Here is a 27,035-nt window from a genome sequence, read left to right on the forward strand (position 1 = left end):
TTTCTCTTTGAAAAGATATGTTTTTGAGCTATACTGGCTGTGGATAACTAAAGGGTCTCATTCAAGTCCATCTCCAAGTTGATGGGTTTTCTCACCAGCTGACACATCAAATAACACTCCTGACAGCAGCTTCACTCTCTTCTTTGGGGCTGAGTTTTGTTTCTCCAAATCAAAGTCAGACTGGTGAAAATCTAAGGGATAGCTGAAATCCCCTCTCTTCGAGCTATACTCCAGCTTCCTGCAGATTCTACTAAATTGTTTGTTGGCCCTTTATCATAGGGCAGGGTGACCTGCAAGTAATCTGCTTCTCAACTTCAGACCCTCAGCTCGAAAACAACTAACTGTTTGTAGGTGGAGTCAGTGGACAGTCTTTGGACATTCCACTTGAAGCCTAGGATCCTTGACCATTTGCTTTATGGCCATTTTCCTTTTTATCATTAGCAGCCTGGTTTTAGTTCTTAGGATTGCTGTGGAGAAAGGTGTGCTCAGAAGTAGCGTTGCCTTCCAGAGATTTAATTCTGCCTCTCGCTGTTTGGGTCATAGGTGCCTATGAGCAGATCTGGTTTTATCTCTGTAACAAAATGAAGAAGGTGTCACTACCATTAGGACAGTTGATTTTCTCAGATACAATGTAAAGGAACTGTAGCAGACTGCTGTAATTCAACACCACTCTCCTGAAATAGGTGGTTTTATATCCTCCAGGCTTTGGGCCATAGTAGTGGATAATTTTTTTATTGTATTAGCCTGTTAACAATATTGCTTGTGTTTTAAACCTTGAGCATTATTTCTGACCTTCAGTCCATCTCTCCCCATACAATTCTTACTTGCATAGCCATTTGTTTCCTGGCATAATTGGAATCCCAGAAGAGTTCTTACTTTGCTGATATCTTCAAAGTATTTTTACTAAAGTAATTTCCTTATTAATTTTAAAGGATGTTGCAGCACGTGGACTAGACTTGCCTCAAGTGACATGGATCGTACAGGTAGGTTTGCTGCGTGTGTGTGTGTGTGTTCATATGTATTAAGTGAAGTCTTGCTCAGGTGAAATCCCTTTGCAGACCCTCTTTCTGTGGTTTGCTAGTCTTTGTCCTGATGCCTACAGGAATGGGACACCCACGTGTTCCTCACTGCAGGAGTGGGACTCAAGGTTTTGCTGCAATACCATATTGCTAACATATCTCTGTTTTTGACAGTCTGTTTGCCTGCTCAGTAACTCCAGTGTTATCAGCTGTGTAATAACATTCCACTAACTGGGAGGAAACACCCTCCGTTTCCCCCCACGGAAGCCAAATCTTGTACTTCCATCAGAGTACTGGCTATCTCTTTTGCAGTTCTGTGTTTCTATTTTTCTGAGCTTGCTGGGGAGGCAGTTCCATGAGGAGTTTAAGTGCGATCCTAATGTTAAACACTGAGTAGCCCAATAGTGTCTGTGCAATGACCTGAATGTTTCCAATGAAGCTTTGCTGGGTTGGGACTGGGGTTGAGTAACTGTAAGCATTCAGTTTTCAGTAGAACTGCATAGTTCAGATTTTTCCCTGGGAAAAAAAAAAAAAAATCTAACGCTGCTGCATTGTTGTTGATAGAAATATTGTCTTTGGAAAAAAAAAAAAGAAACTAAGGGAGATGGATTGAACATTAAAAATAGCAGCCTGTTGTTTCAAAGAGGAAGCTAGGGGCATGAGGCAGATTTCTTTTTTATAAAAGATTTATAATTAAAAAAGGCTAGTTGAGTTGAGGAAAAATTGGTACAGAGATCCTTGTTTGTCAGATGGCACCTGAATAAAAAGAACAGGGCTCAGAGCTTCAACAAAGCCTTTTAATTTCTACCTCGTCCCTTCAGGTAGCAAATTTGATTTTAATTTTGTGTTTTTAAAAAAGAAAGATTGTGTAGCAGCTAGGTAGCTGGAGAAGGCTGGGGAAGTGAAGTCATTAATTCCCAGATCTGTATATTAATATAATTTAACCAAAGATATAGTTGCCAGTGTTAGAACGTAGTGCAAATTACCTAAAGCCCTGGGAGACTTCTGTGTGTCCAGAAGGCGAAATCTCAGCTGTCCTGAGAGCTGTGTCCAAGAGCAAGGACCTGCAGGGAGCAATTAGATTGCTCACAGCATCTTACTCACACCTCTAGCCAGTAGAAACTTTGCCAGAGGGCACAGGTATAAACACTAGAGTGGGCTTTGGTTGTTGGGTTTTTTCCAGTTAAACTGCTGAGGGCTCATTTCTGAGCAGTATCTCTGTGCATGTTCATTTTTCCAGGAAAGACGGGGGTGGGGGAGAGAATAGAGGGAGGTTAAAGGGAGGGAAATATGTCACCCTTTATCAGATCTTGCAAGTGGCTGGGCAGTTTTGATTCCCAGTGAAGTAAATGAGAGGTACTGCTATATTAGGGGCGGCTTTGAGCAACGTTTTCATAGTGTCTAGTAGTTTTAGATGGGAAGACAATTGCTACCTGTATCATACACTGCTGAAAGCACTTACTCCCTGATGTCTCTTAGATTTCTTCTATCCAGTAACCAGCTATGATTTGCTTTAATCAAAACAACACAATTTAGCCCAACTCCCAAATTTGAATACATTGTCTTTTGTTTTATGGCTTTTCTTCCAAAAGCAGAGCAGGCAGCGTCCTGGGAGTTGTTTGGTTTGGGGTCTTTTTGAGATTTGATTTTTTTTTTATTTTTTTTTAAGGGAAGCAAACAAGTTCCTGACGTGCCTGTATAGAAATAAAATGTAAAAGGCAAAGAGAGACACTGAGATGGGGAAACTGTCCTATTATCTGAAAGCTGGCCAATGTGTCACATTCACATGTCAAAAAACTGCTGTGGCTGAGGGGGCTGAGTGATGGTTACGGGGATGAGCCCAATGGGCTCTTTAAAACCGGCCAATTCCGAGGGAGGTACAGCATGTGGGTTTTGCTAAGATCCCTTTTGTTTCAGATGAATGGGCCGAGTGTCTCGTTTATAATTAACATGCTGTGTTCTGTTAATTCCTCCTTTTCCTTCTCATGTTCCCTTTTTGAAGTATAACGCTCCGGCTTCACCTGCGGAATACATCCACCGGATTGGGAGGACGGCTCGCATTGGCTGTCACGGGAACAGCCTGCTTGTCCTGGCGCCTTCGGAGGCAGAATATGTCAGCTTGCTGGCTTCTCACAAGATTAAGTGAGTCAGAAACGCGAACAAAAGTTTCAGCTCATCCTTGCTAATTAACCTTCCATGGCACTTTCAGCGGGACTGTGTCTCGTGCAGGTTTTAATAAGAATTTATTAATTCTTGTGATCCAGGACCGGCCCCAGACTAGCAAAAGGAGAAAAGGAAAGTGTGTGAAAATCATCAGCCTGACAGATTGTGCATGCGTGAGTGTGTGTCGTGAGGGGCAGAGGAAACAATAGTCTGAGATCCTTCGCGCTCCGTTGTTATGTCTCTGGCCCTGGGTTCAAATCGTGGCTATGCAGAGATCACAAGTCAAATGAGCCTGTCAAATGCTAACTGGCCATCTGCCTGCGTAGCACCATATTGTCGGAGATTGTGCTTTCTCTTCAGGAGAGATCCGGCAGAGAAATAGCTAGGGAGCTGTGGGTCATCTCTGGCAGGTAATTGGCCAGGATGTGTTGTGTAAGTGGCTTGTGACGGGAATAGTAGAGGCTTTTGCAAGCGGTGAATGTCCAGTATAGTCCTGGAAGGCAATAAGCAGGGTGGATTCTGCAGACCAAAAGTGGAGTATGCTTCCAAGCTAGCTGAGAAAGCTTCTTTTACGCCTGTTCTAGCTAGGACTTGAGAGTAGACGGTAAGGAGAGCAAGGCAGACTGGGTAAGGACCAGCCCAATGTGCAGTCAGCTACCTGGATGAGACGTGATGAGATTTTAGTCCAGCTCTGCTTGCACAATGGTCCTTTTGTGGTGAAAAACACAACTTGCTGCTCAGCATTGCTAGTCAGGAGCGCTATCAGGTCCCGAGCCTCCTCAGCAGTAAGCTGGATATATGTGACTCCCCTTACTTCCTGCTGTCTCTCGGCATTTCAGAACGGCAGCCGAGTCCCTTTAGTGCTGTAGTAGAGGGAGTACTTGATGGAGCCCTGTAAACTCATGCACAAATTAGTTCTCTTTTATTTCTTGTGTTTATGTCGGGTGGAGCTACTTGGAGTTGAATTTGGTTTTGCATCCTTGAAACAAACAAGTGTTGGCAGTAAATACAGGCTGATTCTAGTCTGTGAGCCATTTAGCGGTCTAACAAAGAGCTATCCATCATCCCAGGTAACTATCTATTAAGCAGACACCAGCAAGACATGGAGGGCTAAGCTGACAGGGGTTTTTTTTCATTTAACAAACAGCACTGACATTTAAAGGTGAAATCCCACATAATTGTGAATTTTTAACTCCAAGTGGAAAGTTCTGTTTTTCTATTTTATAATATTTTGGAAGTGTTGGAGGAAGTAGAGGGAGATTTCCCTCCTTTTTATTTTAAATGTTAATACTTTTATCAGATTTTGTTGTTTTTTAACAAGTTTAAGGAGCAGTGTCACTCATGCTGGTAATTATATCTGCTAAGGAGACCTGTTGTTGAGCTAGCTGCTGTTCTTCAGGAATCTGTAGAAGACTGTGCTGAATGAGCAGAGGGAAGTTTATGTGAATTTTTTTTTTTTTTTCTCCACTTCTCAAATCAGTGTAGCCAAACAACTATGGGGATAGTCTTTTATTATTTGGTTGGTTTATCTTCATAAAACGTGCTGCCCTGCAGATAAGAGACTTGCCAAAAAAAGGAGTGTACTTCGCCTGCCTTGCCCCCCATCTTCAGATGGAAGAAAATGAGTGTCTAATTGGCGCGGGTGGGTAATTCGGCCCGTTCACAGTCATGTGTCCTTCGCTCTTCCCGCATAGTAGCGCATGGTGTGAGAAGGGGCAACAGGATAGAAGAGCGAGCTGATGAATTACAGAGAAGATGCAGGAAGGCAGCTTGAAGCTAAAGGCAGCAAGTGCCATCAGCACAAATTGCCGTTACCCTTCATAAACAGAGCATTATGGTGATAATCCTGACAATTTAATTCAGTGCGAGGGCGAAAGACAGCATGTGTTGGACTGTCACCGATCCTCTTAAGCACTGATAATTTTTGTTTCTTTATCCTAAGTCTTTGTAGCTTTTGACTTGGACTGCACAAGTTACTGGAGTTTGCATTTTTTTATTTGCTTAATTTTTAAATCTGTTGGTTTTTGTTGGGGATGACTGTGTGTTGTGAATTTTTTTTATTTGTTTTTTTTTCTTTTTTTTTTTTTTAAATGAAATTCCCACTGGGTTTATTGAAATGTAAATACTTCATAAAATATGTATTTCTGAGAAGACAAAGCATGAGATGGGTCCCTGCAGCCTTCAGTTGGTGTAAATGAGCAGTGCTATGCTAATTTACATTGGATGAGGATCTGACCCTGAGTTTTTCTTAAGCCCCTCCACCCACCCCAGCATGCATGGGAGTAAGTCCAGAAATGTTGAGAGTTGGAAGTAATGAGAGCAGACGTGGCTTTGTTCCTGGATGAAAATTCACTTCGGAATTAGGGATGACTGCCTTTGAAATTGGAAATCGCTCGCAATTAATTTTCACCGGTACCTGAAGCCTCTCCTTGGCTTCTACTGTGGAAAGGCAGCGTTAGCCTTTGCCAAAACGGTCTCACTTTGGCTCTGCTGAGCTCAGTCATTCCCGTTGGGGCTCAAGGAAGCCGCAAGCCTCTCTGCAACTTTCTGTTCGATCTTTGTGTGGCTTGAAGTTGTGGTTCCTTTGCCTAACTATAAATGCATGTGTGCATGTACATGCACACTCATGTTTTTTGTACCTTTTCTCTTTCTTTTTTTCTTTTTTTCTTTTTTTTTTTTCTTTTTTTTGAAAAGGTTAGACTCCAAAATGTTCTGTCACGGCTCTAAATGTAACTAACAGATTTACCTTCAAAGGGAGGAGGCGAGAAGCAGAAGAAAGTCAGTGAGGTTCACTTTTTTTTTCCTTATGTCTCTTTTAGTTCCTTCAACTGCAATCTAGCAGCGCCTGTCTCGACAGCTATCAGATAATTTCTTTATCTCCTAACGGCAGCCTAACTAATTTATAAAGGAAAACGCATCACCGTGAAGGCACGAGTCATTTCTCTCCCTTCTCTACGGTTGTGCTTGCCCCCCTCCCTGCTCCCCTCACATGGTGCTCCCCGCTGTGAACCAAGTTCACATATCTGTTAGGCTGCGAGCTGGCAGCACGCCAGGCGAGAGCAGGATCGGAGAGGGGGTGACATCTCAGACAAATCAATGTCAAAGGTTTGACGTTTTCATTCATAGCGGTGTCAAAGGAACCTGTGGGGGCGTGGGGAGGTATACTTTTCTCTTGCTTAAGTGGTTGCTGTTTATGTTTTAATTTACTGTTATACTTTTCAAAAACAAACAGAGCAACCTCAGTTGTCTTTTTTTATGCTCCATTTCCCTTTCTCCCCCATCACTCCCCTGCCTTTCCGTGAATCCTCTGCAGAGGAATCTACTACATCGTGAGTCCCAGCTGCACAGCGATGGGGCTTGTCTTCCATATAGGATATCTTATGGCCACACCGGCCTGTACCTTCCAGCCTGGATGACTATTTCTCTGGGCCATGTTTTTTTCCTTTCCTTATGTTGTGGTGGTGAGCTGGCTGAGGTTGAAAAGGCAAAAGTAAAGATATCTATCACTTTAACTGGGAAAAACTGGGGAACAGGCAAGGATCACAGTGTCCCTTTACATGGTATGGCAAAGATTCATCCATTCCTCCTAGCCAGATGTTTAGAGATCTTTGGGTGAAGAGAGAAGGGATATCCTTGTTATAACTTCTCACTGTACGTTACAAATTTAAGAAAATCAGCAGTGCTTTCTTTCAGAAACTGCATGCATCTTTCTGATGATCTGAGATTCAAGAGTCTAAGAACTGTTGGACCCCCAAGATTCCTCTCTTCCTTAGACTACTGTAACCCCAAATGAACTCCTTGGCTTCCATGCAGTATTTATGATTTATTCTGGTATAAAAAGGAAAAGAGTCTCTCTTCTGGAGATGACCTTTGCCCATTGCTGAAAAATTGGGCCCACGAACTTCAGCTTTTATCATCTAAGTAATTCCCTTGGAAATGGGACCCGGCTTGGATGCAGCTGTAATATTAATGGCCTGGAGCTGCACAGCTGTTCCTGTATTGTCACCTGGTGTGCGTGAGCCCCACAAGACGGTGTTAGAGAGAACGAAGAATTGCTAGTCTCCTGTAAATGCACCTCTGAGTAGGACCACTCTCTTTAAAATGAAGCAGGTTTGTAAGCATTTCCAGTATCTGGGCCATAACAGTACTGAGCAGTGTCTTGCAAGCAGGGCTGGAGAATAAATCATCTGGTTGAACCTACAGGAGGAATGTGAGTCGACAGAATGAAAATAAATGCCCAGTGTGAAACCTGGCTAGGACAGCTGACTGAGTCTCCTGCATTTAAAAAAAAAAATGCTGTGAGATCCCTAATGGGCTGGGCTTTGGCTTTACACTTCAAATGAGAGGGAAGGTGAGTTCTCAGAATGGGAAAGGAAATCAAACTGTGTGTTTGGTGTCAGAGATGGCTTTTGAAACTATAAATTAATTGAAGGGTGAGTGTGTCCATAAGGAAGTGTATCTCTGAGCTTTGACCCAAGCAATGTAGCAAGGAATTGGAATGATACAAGATCTTGTGGGAAAGAGCAATTATATGACCAGAGAGGTGGAAGCTGTGGGAGAGTTGCCTTGATAGGAGAACCTGTTGTTACTCTCTGAGCTTGAGTCACTATGAGAGGAAGGAGCTGTGTCTTCACACAGCTTTAGTTTAACTCTTCGGTTTTAAGATCATGGTCGCTAACGTGGGTGGAAACATCCGAACAGTTTGTTCCTTTGAATGAGGGTTGAGCGATGTCTCTGATGCCAGAGAGTCTGGAAGTTAAATTGCGGGGCAGACAAGATGTAGGAGAAAGTAGCAAAGTAAGCGGAGCACGTCATTCCAGCCTGTGTGTGTATATCTCAGTCAGTCTCTCACACTTGCACAAGCAACCGAATGCAGACACCTTCTGCTCCCTGCCCGTGGCATCTAGTGTACGATAACAAGTTTGACACCCTGTGCGTTCAAAGCAGAGGTTACAAATCTTATTGTTTATAGTTACAAAGCAAAACTACAAGAAGCATTAATGTTATGAGCTGCTTCAACTCATGTTTTTGAGTTTCTTTTCATGGAACGTGTAACCAAACAGTTCCCAGTTGTCTTGGTGCTTCTTGATGCAAGGAAAGAAAAATTATGAAAACAATGGAAATATAGTTAATGGCCTACATTTTTTTCTTTAATCAGTTACTCTGGTTGAGAGCCAAGGAGACTTTCAGTGAACTGAAAGTCCACCGTCAGTTATTTTGATACTCTGTTAGAATTGGAGTGTATGTTGGTGACTTGTAACGGCGACAAGATTGGAGGTAAAACTGTGTCTCTGAAAGCACCAGTTCAGCTAGGGTCAAGGTTTCACAGTAGATACACTCTTAGAGTTGCTGAGTGAGGGTCTGGGGTAAGGCCTCATGTATTTCAGGGATAAATTCTTAAGTTGAATGTATAAATCTCAATCTTTTTGCTACCCATTATCAGCCTGTGGCTTGTTGCACTCTGTATTTGAAAAATAGGAGAAATGGTAATTTATTTTTTTTTTCTTTGTTGCTTCAGTGTTTCAGAGATAAAGATGGAGAAGGTATTATCCAGCCTGATGAAAGATGATCGCTTCAGGTTGCAGAGACCAGGAAGGAAGGTGAGTTATTCTGCTGGTTTGGAATTGCTCCAATTTCCATTTACCAGTTAAATGTCATAAGTGTTCCTCCCTTAGCTTCCATTGTTACAATACAAGGGTAGGTATATCCGTGATGCCAGGCAGTGCAAATAATTATAGAACTGCCTTGTATCACAGTTGCCCAATCTTTAAACTGTTGTGCCCAAAAAGCAGTTGCTTCTAATGCTTCAGGAAATATTTTTGTAACAGACAGAAAAGATTTCTGGCTGCAAAAGCTTTGAATCTTTTTCCCCACAATGTTTCTGTTCTCCTTGGCTTTTCTGTGCAAAAATACTGTTGGGATCACAAATGATACAACTTCTCTGAAGAAATAAGAAAAAATTATTTGATGATGTGTTACATAGGTGGGTTATTTTTTATTATTATTATTATCTGTATTTACTTGGAGCCTAAAACAAAGCGCACTGGGTTGACAGGCATCTTTTCATTGACTTCAGCAAGCTTTGAATCTGCCTTCAAGTTGCTAATTCACAGAATTCTGTTATTTGCAATTGATGTCTCAGGCATTTCTGCATTCTGGCAAGTTAAATCCTCCAAGAACACTTGTTTTCAATGGAAGTCAAGAATGCGTCAAGCATGATGCAGCATGCTCTTTTTTTTCTCTTGTTGCTGTTTTGCCTGCTCGTTTTTTCTGTTATACCATGTATGAGCCTTCTCGTTTACTGCAGATGACTGTTATGAACTGTGGTGTTCTTGGTAAACATGCTTTTGAAAGATGTTCTGTTTTCCTACATGCCCTATATTTCACAGAAAGCCGGATCTGTGGCTCATATGAGATGCAGCTCTATTTAAAGCTCTTTCCTGTCACTGCACAGTTTTTCACTGAAATCAGCCCATAATGCAAATATTTTAAATGTCTGGAACATGCCTGGAGTACAACTTCTTAACTCATTCAACAAATATGTAAAAATCTGGTTGTGCTTCACTAATGCAGAAATTATTTTAAGTAGTTCTGTGTATAAATACTTTCCTTTTCTCCTGAATGTGCTCATAGGTGGGGAACTTTGAGCTTCCTTTGGAGAGTTTTTCAACAATTACATTTATGCAGAAGTTGGACTTCAAATTTGTTGGTGACGTGGGGCAGAATATTATCTGTTCTGGGCTTGAGGACAAGTGTTGTTTCATGGAAAGTAGGCAAAAAAAGAGAACATGTCTTTTCTAGGAAACTATGATTTGGCTTTTGAAAAGTGGCAGTAGGAAATGCCTGCTGAATGTTGTTGAATGTCAGAGCCCAGTACTTGTTGAGGTTCAAAATCGTTGATCCATTTTGAAAATTCTCACCTAAATATCTCAGTGCCTTTGTATCCTTGCCTTTGGGACAGCAACAGCAAGCTAACAAGCCTGTTTGCTATCAGGACTGATCAAATCTATATTTTACCATTTAGCATGGTAAAAAGTGTGATATACTCTACGCCTTTAAGCACAGAATATTCTAAATACTCCTCTTTTGTCTTTGTCCCTTTCCTTCAAAATAAAACCAAACCATATTTGCAAGTAGCTGTTGCTCTGGTTGTTGCTCAGCGGTGCCGCCTGGGCATGCCCTGCCACGCCGGGTGCTGTACATGAGTACAGGTACAGAGAGAGCTGGTTCCTTTCACTTGCAGTCAAAGATGGGATTGAATTCTTGTCTGCCCTCGGCCATCAAAGTGAATGGGATTTTGCTGTTGTCTTCACAGGAACTGAGATATATCCACTGTGGCTGCAGCATGGTCTGAATCTGCTGCAGGAGCTTACAAGTGCAGAACAGCCTATTTTTATGTGACTCGGAATCTGAAAGGATTGGGACTGAGAAATAGAGTTTCTTTTTATGGAAAAAAAAAACATATATCGTTTAATGGGGATAAAATTACAGTACTTCTGTCAATATCAAATAGGCTTGTTCAGGAATTACTTGAAAAATATATTAAATGCAATCAAGGCCTCATTCTGTTTGTTAGCTCTGTGGTTTATTGCCATCAGAGGCTCTGTAAGTGATCTGCAGTGCTTTCTCAGAAGCTGCAGGGGCGTGTTTCCAAGTTTTGAGGAAGGTTAATCTCTCTTAATTCTGTAAGTTTGCCATGAAGACAGTGCGATAACCTGGGAATGCACTGGGACATTGCATAGGACAGAGAGTGATTGAGGACTTGTTACGAGGCGCTGAACCTGATCAGTTTGTGATGTTGCCATTCAAGAGAGCGTTAGCTTTGCATATCGGCTCGCCGTGCGTTGAGTCATGTATATATTATAGTCGTGCACACAGGAACCTCATTATGATGCTCTTCGGTTCTCCTTGCCTCAACTGAAGTCCATTATAAGTACCACGTTGGAACATGTATTTTTTGGGCTTCTGTGTGCAGCTAGGGAGCAAGCTGAAGTGCCTGTAAAATGTATATTTTATATTTAGGTATATAAAATATATATGTGGCTATGTCTGGGTGTGTGAATGTTCACCTGCCTACAAAGAGAATAAATTTGATCTTTCAACTTTTATGGAGGGAGGCAGGGGGACTTGGTGAGTTCTAGAGAAGGTGTGTGCAGGTTAGTAAAAAGTTGTTATTAAAACAAAATCCTTCATTTTGTTTTGAAGTATAATGGAAGTAGGAGATGTTACAGCCTGGATTTTTTTTAATATTTTTTTTCCCTTCTCTCTTTTTTTTTTTTTTTCTTCCCCCACTGTTTCAAGAAAGAACTTTTCTAACTCAGTCTGGTTTTATTGTGTTTCAATCCCTTCTCCCATTAACATATTCTCTTAATGAAATCAGAGGCTTTCAGGACTTATCCCAGCCTCTCAAACCTAAAAGCTGTAGTCTTCTTTATAATCAGAAGTTTCTTTCTTCTGACTGTCTTTTCCTGGTGTAGTTGGCGGTTGGGGGAGTCCCCTTGATGTCTTGAACAGGTTAAATAACATTGTAACCTGGCCCATTTCTTCTTGTAGCTTATAGCCATTGTTATTGATCACAGTCATATGCTAGCGGTTAGAGATCTGCCAGAATAGGCTCTTACTCTAAGCAAACACACAGTAGAAAAAGTTCTCCTATCCCACTGTTTCTCCGTAATGAAAATAATGCTTCTTACTTAACAGATGTAACAAATTCATCTAGATGGATGAATCTAGTAGATCAAGCAAACCTCTGAGGCAGGCTTTTGTCTTTTGGGTCTTGGAAATATGTGTAAGGTCTCAAATGAACTGTCCTGTTCATCCAAACCAGCACAGGAGCAGGATTAAAGCTTTCTTACGTGAGTAGAGCATACGGGATGGCTTCAGTGCACTTCCAGTAGCACTGTTTTATTTGATCTGTCCACACACTCACATGGTGTGCAGGTTTTATTTTCACAGTTTGGCTCTGAGTCAGTTTTAAATTTAGATATATATCTATTTTATTTTATTTTATTTTATTTTTTTTTAAGATGAACCTCCCTGGAAGGCAGGAATCAAACACAGATTTTTTTCATGCCCATTAGGGGGCAATTTTAAAATGAGATCTGTCTCAAGGGGCTGAAGGGAATAAAAGACAAGGTGGAGATGGGAGGAGGGGAGAAGCAGTTTTCTCCATACGTGATGTTTCCTGCCACTTGCTTTTTTTCATTTATTTCTCTTGGACTGACCTCACACTTTGGAAATTATGCACCTAGTTTTTTATCCCTGATTTTTGTCTTACTTTTTTTTTTTTTTTTCCCTCCCTCAGCACCAGGAAGAAGAGATGCCTCATTTTGAAACCTAAAGGGGGGAATAAGAAAAGTCCTTTGTAATATATTGCCATATTATCACTAAATCCCCTGACAGTTGTGACACAGAAGCAAGTCACCTGTCACTTAAGCTTGAGGTCTCTTTAATTTTCTCCTGGAATTCGCACCAGGCTGTCTTTAATTTGAGGCCTTTATTGGAATTCTGAAACCTTTCTGCCTCCCCGGTGCTCAGATCTATTCTGAGTGCTGTTACAGAATGTATACAATAACCAACAGAGGGATTCAGAGAGGGCTGAAGCACTGTTTATTTAACACTCTGGAGGGATTTTCGTGCTTATTCGGTCCTGGCTACCCGGCTTTCAATATCGCTTTGACAACCGTTATGCCCTTCTCATTAATTTTAAACAGTTAAAACACAGGAAAAAGAGAAAAAGTTTTCATTATTAAAGTGCTTTACTTTTTAATAACAGAGGATTCTGTCCGCCAGGGGAAAGGGCAAACCTCACTAATTTCACATTCATATTAAAAAACGCTGGGAAGGTGACACTTTGTGCTGCCAGGAGGCTTAACAAAAGGAAAGTGATGGGGGCTAGGAGGAGCGGGCGGGGGGAGAAAGTTTTATGTTTCACGTCAATGGAAACTTGTTAGTCACAGTGACGAGTGTCCACTTCGGGGAGGCAGCTCCACTTGTAGTTTATTAAACCTCTGCGGAGGCCCCTCGACTGGAGGCTGTCTCAGCTGATTAATAGGCGCACGTTAAGTCAAACTAAAAGACGTCTGTGAAACAGGTTGTGTTGTGAGTCTGTCTCAAGTGTATTGGGAGACAGATAATAGGGACCAGAGATCTGGAAGGCTCTTCATGTAGACTTAAAATACACACCGTTGTCTTTGCTGGAGATGCAGATGGACACTCAGTACAGGTGGTGAGCAAGCAGGAACTCGGTCCCCGTATCTGCTTCGCTGAAGAAGAACACAGTGGCTGGAAGCTGTGGGATCCTGTGTTCAAAAGTGGGTACTGTGCAGGGAATTCAGACTGCATTCAGGTCCTGTCTCTGGGCAGATCTGGGTCAGCAAAACATTTTGTGTAGGGTGCCAGCAGCATTGCCTGGCTTCCACGATCACTGGGGTTGGTGGTGTCAGTGTGATACGGTTCCCCTGGACTGGCAGCAGTGCAGAGGTGATGCTCGCAGCTGCAAGGGAAGGAGGGTTGTGCAGCATTAGCCTGCAGATCTATCGGGGAGGAACAACAGGATTGTTGCCTTGGCACAGGCCTAGTACAGAATTGTGGGAGCTGGATGTTTGTTTTCTCTCAGCCCTGGTCAGATGAGGGGTTGACCAGTCTCAAATTACTGCCTTGGATCTGGCATTCTTAGACTTGGATGCTGGTTCCTGTCTGAGTAGCTTTTGCGAACTGTGGCCCTAGGGAGAGATTCACATCCATGGATGCTTGGCTTTGCACTTTGCTGTCAGCTTTCCATCAAAAATTCTCTTGTTTTCTGGTCCACATTTCTGTTCTCTGCCTGGGTACTTTAGAGAGAGAGCCTGCCTCTTTTCTCCTCCCAGTAACAGCTTGCTCCCGGGAATGTTTGCTTTCCATTTCCTGAACTGCATCCTACAGTCTGATGCTGTGAAAGCTTGAGCACGTGCAAAATTACCCTTTTGGTCTAAGGAAGTTTCTTCTGTCATACCTTTGGTGCAAGGAGCTTGTCTTATTCTAAAGGAACCACGTGATGGCAGTTACCATTAAGTATGACTTGTTGACAGTGAGAAAACTTTATGTAGGCATTAACAGTGAGAAGTTCATTTAGTTGGCTTTGTTCACAGGTACCAAATTTGGTCCATTCTCTGGAGCTTGGGGGTGAGTGTAGATCTGCCCCAGGAGTGCCAAGAGCAGGCCAAATGTTTTGGGGAGCTGCACAAGGGAGTTTGCGACATCAGTCTAAAACTCTTAGCGTAGAGTCTGGGGGCGTTATTCTGAATAACAGCAGTGGAAACAAGGAGTAGTGTCTGGCCTGTTGAATCGGGGTGGGGGGGGCGGGGGGAGAAAAAAGACGAGAAAAAAGATATGTAATAGATGTTGGAAAACACAAAATTAAAACTGACTTGCTCTCCTCACCACAGTGCTCACTGGCTGCCTTGGCTTTAACATCTTTATCTGTATTTTTTTTTTTTCTCTAGTAATATTGAGAGGATTACCTTTGTTGGCCCCTGGGTGGTTACTGTGTGATTTTACTGTTATTAAATCTATTGTAAACTGCTTCATTATTCCTGACTCAAATTCTCTCTTTCCTTTAATCCTCCCACCGCCCTTGTAGAAATCCTGTGGCACAGACCCTCAGGAAGTCCGGGAGCGGGCCACGGTCTTGCAGACAAAATTTGAAAATTACATTCACTCCAGCGAGGAGACTGTCCGATGGGCAAAGAAAGGTCAGTGCATTTCTTTTCAGTTTATTCCAGAAGGGCTCATATAAGCTGCCAAGGTTTTCTTTTTGGGGAGAGCTTCAGGGAAAAGGCCTAGAAGAAACATTTTGGGGCCATTGGGCTCTGTAGGGGGTTGAGATGGACCCAGAAGGCTTTGTGATGATATTAAATGTTAATTTCTTGCATTCCCATATTACGTGCAAATGAGATTTAATCTTGGCTTTTGGTAGGATTCACATCGGAGGGCTTTGACCCAATCGCTTGAGCGAATAGATTATGTGTGTTACGCTGGGAAGGTCACGGGTGACCTGCTTAACCACATCCTGGTGCGATACCCGTTAGATGCTTTCGGTTTACACCAGGGATGAGTTTGAAGCCTTATAAGACAGGATGCCTTCTGAGCAACTCTTAACAGACAAGGATCTTAGATGGGAGATTGTTGTGTGTGTGATGGGAGAAAATTGAGAGAGAGGGCAACTACTCAAAAAGGCAGGAAGAATTAAAACTGGGATCGATTTAATAATAATTGTACCTAGGTGTAAATGCGGGATTTGATCTCCCATCTTTGCCAAGCAGGATGCACAGCAGTTGTCACTGAGCAGTGCAAGAAACTCTTCCTTCTGCTTCTCAGTTTGGAAAATCCAGAGGAAGGTGGATTTGGGGGAAGGATTAAAAACTTGCCAGGGATGTGGTAGGAAAATAAACACTAAGCAGTCTCCTGAGAGGAGCCGAAAAGGTGGTGCAATGTAAGCAGCCCTCTTCTGTGTGCTATTCTGTTGTCCAGTAAGGCTGATCTGGGTGCAGCTGACAACTGGATAGCTGTTGTAAAGGGAATGCGGGAAGTCAGGCCCCAAAGATCCTTGACAATTACTTGAATTTCATCATTAAATATTGAGACAAGTCCACAAAATGCAAACTTTATGCAAGAGATGAAACCACTCTTGTTTACGATGTGTAGGACTAGAGCTCTTCCCTTTTTTTGAGTTCCCTCTTCCTATATGTCTCCCTTCCTGATTGTTTTCTTTTTCACCTCATTTGTCACTTTAATCTGAGGCAAACCCTACTATCAAACCTTGTATAGAAGTCCTGTTGATGTCAGTTCTGCAGCGTTTCCAGTTAAGTTTGGATAAGAGCAGTTCTGATGAGATAAATTTTAATGGTCTGCATAATTTCTGTTTGCCATTATCTATACCTGCTGTAGGCGTGTGTGTACAAGTGTGGTACAAATGTACCCTGTGTGCTGAACTGCATAAATCACATACTGAGGGGTCCAAAACCAAATGGGGAAATGGGCCTTTGAGCTGCACAAAGTCATCATAGAAACTGGATAAGGGAAGACTGTTCTCGAGATAGAAGTTAAGTTCAGCATTAAAATTGTTGGGAATCATGAGAAGTGATTGTTCAAGAGGTCAAAGGTGCTGATTTTTTCTGAACGTTGTACTAACTTGTTAGATGTTGACGTAGCAAAACGACTAGCGCTCGTACTGTAACTACCTGCTCACCTCAAATAATTCTGCATGCTTTTAATGATGCGTGGCCGTATTGATGGGTGAGGTACTTGAAGTCCTACTGTTCTGCTCTTTGCTTTACCCCCTGCCGCTGCATGTCGCTGTACTGATTCACACCCCCCACGCCTGACAGTCACAGAGCTGATTATTTTTCCTCAGGGTTTCAGAATACCTTTCTCCTGCATTGAAAGTGTTAGAGGCTTGCTACATAAGTGGCTTGCCTGCACCCAGTTTCAGGTGTGTTGTGCTGCTTGACTGGTGTAATCATTTTTATAGCTGTACTTATAAGTCTACAATCACAAAGCACGTGACTAATAGGATAAAATCCTTGATTTTGCGTGGATGAGCTTCTTGTTGCTCCCCTGGGATTCCTTATACTGCATGCGAACTTCTAACCTGAAATGACTGTGACAGAGAGAACAACTGAGTGGCTCTGGTCACACTTCGAAAACCTCTGTGGCTCCTCTCTGTGCAGCGTATGTCGCTGTGTGCACACACAGTCCCCACACACACTTGTTGCTGACCTCAGCACTGAGAACTTTTTTAGCCACAGACAAGAAGTACAGAAAATATATCAGGAAATGCTGAAATGTTGTGCATCTCATTTTTATCTTGTACGGGAGCACTCCACCTCTTTTTCCTACTCTGCTATCTGCATATGCAAATTTTCCACTGCTGAGTGGCTTCCATAAGCCCCCTCTTCCTCCCCTCTGTGCCAGGCATCATGAATAATTAACATAGCAGCTGGCTTTTGCTTTCATGGCAGACAATCAATTGGAAACTGTGCCAGAGATGCATTTGTTTCTCTCTCTTTTTCTTTTTTTTCCCCATTTTCTGACCTAGTCAATGTTAATAAGTGTTTTCACTGCAGCTCGCTTTCAAAAGGCGAGTGGCTCCCTGCCCACTCACCCCTTCTGCCTCTTGGTCCCGTGTTTTCCAAACTCAAATCAAATGGTTCAGTGAAGGTGCTGCCCTTCAAACTTGATTGACTGATCAGTGGTGAGATGGGTGGGAGGAGGGGTACAGCTGGGCCCTGCTACCTAAAGGACAAATCTCGTGAAGTGTGGAGCCCGTTTTGGGAAATGGAGGAGGTTCATCCGAAGGGTTGCGTGATGATAGGTACTCCGTTTTAGAGCTGTGGGGACAGATAGAGCTTAGGAGACTGATCCTTCATGCCACTGAAGTTACAGAAAGGGTAAGGAAGCAAACTCTGCTTTTCTCCTCCATGTTTCCACATTTCAGAGCCAATAGTCGAGCGTTTTGCCTCATCCTTTCTGTCCTCAGCACCCGTGTGTCAAGAGGAACAGCAGAGTTACAGGAGCCCACTGCTGTGGCACAGTGCTTGAATCCGTGGTGGTTTTGGTGCATTCTTCCTTCCTGTTCCCACATGCTCTGTATGCTGGCAAAATCTCTCCGCCAATTTATCCAGCCGAGTGGCTGAGGCTGTGCTCTGGGGTCAGCGCTGGGAACTGGCTGCCAGCTCAGAGTATGGTGAACAGGTTATGTCGCCTGTCTCACTTTCATATCTCGTTACTTTCTTGTCCCTGCTTTAAAAAACCAACCAACCAAGCTATCTGACTTCCATCATATGTAGAGCTCTTTGATTCTCTAACTCTGATCTGGGGAGTTAGTACCAGCAGCCTTTACTACCTGAAGAACTGGGAGGTGAGCTCAGCCTTCATAATAACAGGATCTTTAGTATCAACCACTTCAAAAGCTGTGAGAAAGACAGCTATATTAACTCCAACGGGACCAAATGCAGAGCAGGAGCAAGTTCGTACTGTTCCGTTTGAAGATTTACACCTTCTCATAGCAGGTCAGTTTGACCAATAACTTTAGGAAAAAAAAAAAGCAGCAGAACAGGGTTTTTGAGAGCATTTGAGCTGGTTTATAAGCACTCAGAAGGAAGGCCTTCAGATGAGACATCGAGGTGGAGTATTTGGAATTTAGCATTCTCTTTTTGGGAAAACACAGGTCTCTTGATGCCCAGATGCCTCTGAAAGAGTAGCGTTGTGAAATTGGGAAGAAGGTGCAAAAAACTCAATCTTTTCTTCTCATCGATTGGGAAAAGGAGTTCACTTTACTCAGTAAACAGAGCTTTGATGGATTCCCTGGGTCCTTCCAGGAGCTGATCTGCTAAAATGACATTTTTATTACTGTTCATAAACTCCAATCTCTGGCTGCTGCCAAGAGATTAGATATAAGCTGTGGGCAAACTTGCTGGTCCGGTGGCTCAACAGGCAAGGGCAGGAGAGGTTAGAGTTTAGAGCTTGCTGCTGTTGGGGGTTGAGAGGAAGAAAAAGACGTAGGTGATGGTTGGAGCGAGGGCTGGGGTGACACAGGGGGTTTAGCAAGCAGAGGAGCAGCAGGGGATTGAAGGGAGGCATCTTCTGAGCTGTAGAGTTTCCTTACTAAAATTCCCTCTATTCCCCGTAGCAGAGAGGGCAGCCTGGGTGTAGTTAATGTTCCGGGTACGTGGAGGAGCAGTGGTGTAGTGTTCGTATTAGTGGATGATTGTCTTTAGAGCAATGAGCCCTGAGGGAAGGGCATTAAAGGAATATAAAGATGTGAAGGGAAATTTGCACACAATTCTATTATTTTTCCCTTTTGAGAAGGTGAGCTCTGTTCTCAGTATGATGATGAGTCAATAAATCCGTCTGGCTCTCAGATATTTATAAGGGACTAGGTAGTAACTGGTGAAAAATGCATGGACTACTGGGACTGTAATACCAGAGGAGTCTTCCTGTGCCACCTCCATGTTTCTCTTTCCCTCTCTTCATCTCTGTGTCTCTATTCCCTCTCCCCTTATCTGCTACCATTTGATGTCAGTGACTGTGTTTGTGAGATGTGCTACAAACATCACCCTTTCTGGCAGAAGGGGCATCCTTGCAAGAGGCAAACCTAATGCAACTGAATGTAGCTTTGTTTCAGTTCCTAACACTTCTCCACCACCTACCTTCTCCTCTCGGGATTGTGCTAGTACTTTACAACCTTCACAGATTTTTAACATACCAGCCTTTTCTACCAGCTGCTGACCAGAAGGTGTCCCAAAGGACAAGACCAATGTCCTTTCAGCTGGAACAGCTGAATCTTCAAGTGTGTGTGTGTGTATATATATATTTATATTTATATATAGAAAAGTGCAGTAGCAAACAGAATTCACTTTTTTTTTTCCTTTCCTGCCTTCAGCACTGCAATCTTTCCTTTGTGCCTATACCACCTATCCCAGGAACCTCAAGCACATCTTCCACATCAAATCTCTCCACCTGGGTCACGTGGCCAAGAGCTTTGGCCTGAGAGATGCCCCCCAGAACCTGACTGCTCTTCCAACTGCAGGCTCAAAGAAGAAAAACAAACAAAGACCAAAAAGGTAGGCTAACTTGTTGTTCCTGAGCTGAGGAACACCACATGACAAGCTATGATGTGCTTTGCTCCTCAAGGGTGTTGTGCTTGCTCCAGGAATCATAGAATTATTAGAATGGTTTGGTTTGGAAGGGACCTTCAAAGAGCACCTAGTCCAACCCCCCGCCATGATTGTTCCTGAGAGGCTAAATCATGTTGAGCTGTTGGCTTAGGTTGCATTGCCCTCAGAGCTGTTGTTTCTTTCCCCTTTTTCTAATGGTTTTAGAGAGCCTAAAAATTACATTTATTAAAACAACTTAGTTGAGCATTTGAGTGGGAATTCAGTCTGAGAGAAAAAAAAAAAATAGAGAGAAAACAAGCAGCTGGCTTTATCGTATGACTTCTGATAAAGATGCTCTTTTTTTGAAGGAAGCTGTTAAGTGTGGAGATGCACCTACATAGACTAGCCTGGGTTTTGCTGCAGCCTTTCCATTTTCTGACCACTTGAAAAATGCCATCTTCTATGAGTCTTATGAGCAAAACCAGCCTAATTTTTATTTATTTATACTTCACTCAAGAGCTGCTTTGAAGGATGAGGAAGGGTACAGGCAGCGTTCCAGAGCGAAACATGAGATTTCCTGTGTATTGGAGTGGTTCTCTTTCTTGTGCAGGGCTCGGTTGCTAGTGCTCCATCAGCAGTCCTGCTGTCATGGCCAAGCACCTCCGTAGTAGAAGCTGCCAAATTTTTTCTGTTCACATCCCCACTTCCATTCGCATGGTCCTACAGAGAGCTGTGATCCCTGGCTCAGCATCAACGGCAGTAGCAACTTTTCGTCCTCATCCCTGCCTAAGGGAAGACTCTCACGGATACAGCTGTGCTTATAAGTACTTGCTGTTGATGTAGGGCATGGGATGATAAAAGCATCAAGGAAATAACAGATAAATTAATATTTTCGCTTTGAAAATATTCTTTTCAAATTTGAAGTTGACTGTCCTGCACATTATGAGCAAGGCAGTTTGAGTGCTGATTTATCTCACAAGATAGTCACTTCCTTCCTGGCCTTGACAAATACCACTGCATCAGGAGCAAAGTGTGTGGCTTACTGTCCTCTGGCCTTTTTATCAACTTTTCTACACTAGACAGGCAGTCTATTGTAGGCTTTCTCCCGCAGTTCCACCAGCAGTTTTCTAGCTGCTGTATTTGCCATGGGGCAAATTGTATCTATCCTCTCAGCATGGTCAGCTGCAGCTTGGACTGCTTATTCTTCTCACTGAGAAGAGATTAGCTTAATACCTGAAGGAAAGGGGAGGACTGCAGTGTATTTTTTTTTTTAGGTATTAGTTATATGATTTACTGTAGTCATATAAGTACAAGCCCGAATCAAAAGGCAAATCTGTTGGTAGAAATTATCTTTTTACAAACTTGTGCTCTGCTATCTGTAGATTTAAGCAGTCTGATAAAAGCATTTCTGCAAGATCATACAGAATCTCCCAGTGTTGTGGTTTAACCCCAGTTAGCAATCTAGTAGCATGTAGCTGCTCACTCACCCTCCCCTTCCCCAGGGGATGAGGGAGAGAATCAGGAAGAAAAGAAAACTCATGGGTTGAGATAAAGACAGTTTACTAGGATAGCAAAGGAAGAGGTAATTTTATTTATTTATATTTTTTTTTTTTTAAAATGATTATAATAACAGTAGGAAGAGTCTGTAACAAACCTAGAGTTACAGCCCTGTCGCCTTGGTGTGTGGATAAGGCTGTTCCTGGGAACTCCTTTCCCATGTGAGGAATTTGCGAGTCCCTGATGTTTCTGGAGGAGCAGAGCCCTGAATCCTCTTCTGTGCTTGAAATGAAGCTGAAGGTGCTCAGTACGTCCGATCCTAGCTACTTTGATTTGCTTCCAGAGGATGGATGATCCTCCCTTTTGAGACTGGAATGTTAAGGGCTCCCTGTCACAACAGCAGGATAGGAACCTCTGGCTTGCCAGTAAAATCACTGCAATAATTCAAAGGAGGAAAATCTTTTTTCCTTTTACCAGTATCAGTTGTGACTCTTTCTGTTTAATTGTTGCTGCAAACTGCATTACCAAATGTTAGCTGTGCAATTAAAGCACTAATCCACATTAATTGTTCCTGCACTGGTGACGTCTTTTGCACATGTACGTATTTTGGAGAGGAGGAAAAAAAAAGCCAAGGGAAGGGATTTTAAAATAGAAAGTTGTAGACTGCATTGTCCTGCTTTGAGAAGCCACCAGGGACAGGCCACTGATCTGCCTCCTGCTTCAGCTGACCCTCACCAGCAGATGGGTAACAGGATGGGAATGCCCCTGTGAGCAGGGGATTTAACGGAGCTTTACTTCGGGAAGAATAGCCTGATTAGCCGATAAAGAGCATGTAAGATGGTATGGGGTGGGCTTTGATGTCTTGCTGGCCCAGCAGGGTGTCGAGCTATGACTGACAGTAGCGTGTCACAGGATTACTTGGCCTGCCACAAAGCTTCTCTCTGTTCCTATGATGTTGCTACTCTGTTAGAGCTACTTTTTCTCTTGTTACGAACCTCTTTTAACGGCATTCCTCCTCCCCAAGTCTTCATCCTATTATAGTACAGACAAGCTCAAGATACAGTAGGTAGTTTATGCACAGGACGCGTGGGGTTGAGGGATGTGGAGGTGTTAGAACAAATGGTCTGAGAGTGATTTGAAAGCTCATTTGCACGTGGATCACATAGTTGCAGCTCAGGGAAAGCAGGCAGACTTTGCACAAGTTCGTCACGGCTCAAGCTCCAGATTTCAAATCCAGGAGCATCTGGAAAGTTAAGACCCTGCAGAAATAGCCAAAGTTGTGATGTGCAACAATTGTTCTTGCCTGTGAAACTTGTTTCTAATCGGCTTTCTCTGTGTGTGCTTAAAAAAAGACAAAGAGAGAAGATGTATTAGTATTTATGGGATAGTTTAGAGAAGGTGAATATAGATTCAAATTCAGTCTCCACTGGCATAAATTCAAGACAGTGCTATTAACTTACAGAGAATTGCTTTTGATTTCACACTGACAAAGCAGAAAGCGGAATGTAGCCTGCTGTTTAGAAGACAAATGTTTTTTAATTGTGAAATGCAAGGCTTGAAACGATAACAGCATAGTCACCAAACAATCTTTTTAATTCTATTTCTCACGTGATACCATGAGTGTTGGTTGTCGTATTACACGTTGTCTCCAAACATCCGATACTTGTTTTTAATCAGACTGCTCATTAAAGCCTTGTCTCTCAGCACCTGCCCAGAGAATAAAGAGCAGTCAGTCCAGGTTGAAAGTGGGGTAAAGGCAATTATTAAATGTTTCCTGAAGAGGACAAAGAAAACTTTTCATTTCTTTTGAAGTCTTCTTTTGTGCTTAGCACCTCCTTAGAGACCCTGCTTGGGGAAGGTGAGACAGGAAAATGGAGCAGCCAGGTGTGTGATGGTTCAGTGCTGAAATGTGGAAGCAGCCCCTTTATACGTGAATGCATGTATAAAACTTTAAAAAAAAAAAAAAAACAACCTCTCTGGGCAAACCAACTTAGCTGTAGTGGTTTTTGCAAAACTCGATCTGAAGATGGCAAAATAATTGCTCATGATGTTTTTTGAAGGTTGAAAGGCTGTGTTTAGGTAAGAGATGAGCACACGAACCAGATACTGTGTATTAAGTTACAGTACATCAGCTTAGTAAGTGTCTGGGCTCATGGTTTTACTGAAGGGTAGGTGCAAGGAAGCTGATCCCACTTCCATTGAGGGATTAACTGTCTTTCGCTGACTGCAGAGAAGCAGCATGCACAGGAAGTAGCTGACATGCCAGATAGACATGTCTTTTGACTCTTTCACAATGCAGATGCCAAAGGCCTATTGCCATTCCACCAAGCATCCCAGTGCCACTCAATCTTTAGCATTTTGGATCAGTGGGGTTTTATGGGATTCTGTGGCAACTGATGGTCTGTTTTCGCCTTTTGAACTCTGGAAGACTGGTGTATGTCCCCAAAGGGTTTCACTGTAAAGAGCAGTTGCAACTTAATTTGCCTTGTTTGTGAATTGATCCCCTTACAAGGAGAGAGATAAATCTTTACATTTGATCGATTCTGTGGAACTCATTGCTACAGGATGTCGCTGACACCAGAAATGCTCAGAAAGTTTCAATTTACATATGAGTACCAATACATATGAATAAAGTATACGATATATTCCCAGTTGCTACAGCATACGCAAAAAATGAGTGTAAAAACTGAGGTGAAACCCCCCCCATACTTCAGAGTTTAAGTCCAACCCATAACTAAAATGGGATCAAGAAAAGGTGTCCAGGATGCTTCTGTTTGATGAGATTGATTTACATCACTATTACACTGCCGTTGCTCTGAATATTGATATCATCGTGCCCTTAAGGTTTTGGCTGCGAGATTATTGTGTGAATTCATTCTTCAGTGTTAGCGGTCAGACAGAATTAGACTCCGGCTGGGAAATCTGCCTTGTAACCCTGTGTGTCCTCCTCTGCGTGGCTGGGGAAGCAGTCTGGGTGAAAGCTAGTAGCCTTTTGCCTTCTCCCCTACCTCATATCCTTGATTCCACTTTTGAATGTCTTGGCATTGGCAGTTTTGGAAAGATTAACGCTTCCATTGACAGGGCTTGCGAATCGAGGCTGCAGCTGGGTCTCCCTGCACAGCAATTGTCTAATCATGAGAAGCAATTTGCCTGCCAGTTTTTACATGCCATTTGCAGCGTTCCTCGTATCACTTAATTCCAAACTTGCATTTTGACTAATTCTGCCCACTAGGAATTTCACTTGGTTTCGGCAGTCTGCTCTAGAAAGCCAGGCTGGAGCTCAGGTAAGAGTGTAGGTTCATGCACTGGAGTGGAAACAGATCTGAAAATTAGAATGAGACATGGCTGCTGTGAAAGGAAACATCACTGTCGCTCTTCATGAAGGCAGTCCAGGGGCACGGATGAGTCCTGCTTACCACATCATGATGTTTCAAAAAGTCTTGTTATGAAATTAAACTTTAATAATTGTAAAATCCATCTGATTGCTATGTGCATACAGTGTGCGCTTTATTACTGTCCTGTTCGCCACAGCACAGAGCCTTTGCTCCATCTTTGAGCAAGGTAATAGTGCTGAAAAAACCTCTGTGCGTGGTACGCACCAAAAAAAAATTATCAGCTCTTTCTAATTGAAACATACTCTGTCCTTTAGGCTGAGAAAGAGCCTGACAGAGGCAAGAATCCTGGGAGGTTCCAGGCCTCCCAGTAGTGCTTTCATCCTTTCTCCATAGGGTGAAGACCAAGGGATAGTAGTGACAGTGAAGCTGTGGGGGTTTGTCTCTTTCTGTGTAGCTGAAATACAGTTGGCTTCAGTAGGTGTAAGGTGAGCTTTACTGTTCAGCATGTCTTGGCGTGAAGACTGCTCTGCTTTGACTGTTCTGGAACAGCACTTGATGCTCAGTCTGACTGGGTCGTAATTTTCCTTGATCTTCTCAAGCTAGCATTTGCATCGGCTGGTAACAGAGTACCTAGGCCATCTGTTTACTTGTCGAGAGCAGGGTAGGATTTCTGATGAATTTCTTGCCCCTACTCCACAAAAAGCAACAACAGAAAAACCAACCCAAACAGGGTTGCGTTGGCTGCAGATGGTTCATCCAACACTGTAAGTAGAAGAAGCAGGTGTTGCAGCAGCCTTGGCACAGAGGTAACCCAGCTCTGTTGCTGGCACAGTTTCAAAGAGCTGTTGGAGATGCTGTCAGGCAGATTGATAGTGCAATCCATGTTGAAATGTTTTCTGATAAATGAAACAGCCTACTCCTGTCTCCTCCAAAGACACACCGTGAGTTCTGGGACTGTATGTCAGAACTTTATGCTCCTTCTCCCTCAGCTGGAGCGATTGGAGAGCCTTTGGTCGCTGCAGATGCTGCAAGCTGGTTAAAGGTCACTACACTTGCTGCACTGCATTGCACCAGCATTTCACACAGCTCAAGACAAAGGAACAAACAGCAGTGCCAACCAAGTGGAAGGAGACATCTCTACGAACAAACTCACTCACCGTTTAGGTAAAAAGACTAGCAGAAGCATCTTCGGAGACATCGAGTGATGTCCAAGAAACCACGCATGTATGTGTACCACTGCTCTGGCATGTAGGAGTTTTTGGCTCGGAGGTCAGCTTGCAATTCAGATCTCTAATGAAGCAGATGTGTCAATGAAACATACGTGTTAGAATTTTGGGATGAAAATGAAAAATGGTGTCAGATACTCATTTCCTTTTCTTTCCATTGTCACTTGGTCCTTTCACGCCTGAATGTTTGAGAGTCTCCACATCTGGAATCCTGGTTTGCATATCATAACAAATTCAGTCTGATTAAATCAGATGGTGGAACATGATCATACTTATGATCTTATCAGTAATGCTTGGGACATAAATGGCACGTCAAATAGAAACAGAACAGTTTGTGTACACTTTTCTTCCTCTTCTGTTTGAGCCTTGGAGCTGACTGCGGGATCTCAGCTTTGTTGAACATCCTCAAAGCTTTGTTCAGTATACTTGTCTTTTTTTTCTTTTCTTTTTTTTTTAAATTTCTGTAGTATAGTCTACCATCTTGTTGTTAGTGATTGTGGAATTCAGCGGATGGTGTCTTCAGAGCTTGCAAAGCCATCAGTCACCCACAAGGTGTGTAGAAGTCAGAAACTGAGCATGTTGCAGGCTCATCATCTAAGCTGCATTCACCTGTTTGGGCTTTTGGTTTTTTTTTTTTTTCATGATGTGAAAATAGATTTGTGTTGAATCTTTTCTGATATTCTTGAGCAAAGCAAAGAGTTGAGAGTCAAGGGTCTGGAAAAGGAGGCTTTTACTAGGCCCTCTGCCTTCCCTTCTTCACTGTGCAAAGTACCTTTCTCTCCCCTCGATAATGAGTGATGAGATAGATCTTGGAGTGATCTGGCTTTTGCCCTATACCTGGAACATAAAGCCCAAAGCAGTGGTTGGGCCCAGAGTTAAGCCTTGCAAATGAAGAGATGATGTGTCCCCACCTGAAGTCAGAAGGTGGTACTAACTCGTCTCTGTTGGCTCCTCTTACTACTTACCCATTCTTGTCTGTCTGTTATGGGAGTCCTGATACCCCATATCTAGCGTAAAGGAGCGGTAGTCCAGCGGTGCTTCTGCCTGGCAGCCAATATGTCACAGCACTCTACGCCCCGTGTGCTGGACAGTAACGCAGAGAAGTCAGATAGCTTGTGTTCAGGGACAGGCTCTTCCTAACTTGTGTGTTGGGGCTGT

The 27,035-nt window shown here is 43.0% G+C and overlaps 1 protein-coding gene across 6 annotated transcripts in view; it reads left to right on the top strand.

The window, feature by feature from the left end:
- The window catches only part of DDX31 (DEAD-box helicase 31), a 48,712-nt gene that overhangs the window by 18,337 nt on the left and 3,340 nt on the right, over window positions 1–27,035 (top strand). For 5 of the 6 annotated variants that reach the window (XM_086763609.1, XM_086763607.1, XM_086763608.1 and 2 more), the window contains 5 exons: window positions 933–983; window positions 3,022–3,161; window positions 8,701–8,782; window positions 14,803–14,914; window positions 19,606–19,786. In XM_086763609.1, the coding sequence (XP_086619735.1) occupies window positions 933–983; window positions 3,022–3,161; window positions 8,701–8,782; window positions 14,803–14,914; window positions 19,606–19,786 (566 nt within the window). Of the gene's footprint in view, window positions 1–932; window positions 984–3,021; window positions 3,162–8,700; window positions 8,783–14,802; window positions 14,915–19,605; window positions 19,787–24,548; window positions 24,794–27,035 lie in introns of those variants that run through there. The other variant, XM_086763612.1, reaches the window with a different exon arrangement.

Source organism: Chlamydotis macqueenii, chromosome 20 (genome assembly GCF_036417535.1).
Source record: "Chlamydotis macqueenii isolate bChlMac1 chromosome 20, bChlMac1.mat, whole genome shotgun sequence".
NCBI lineage: Eukaryota > Metazoa > Chordata > Aves > Otidiformes > Otididae > Chlamydotis > Chlamydotis macqueenii.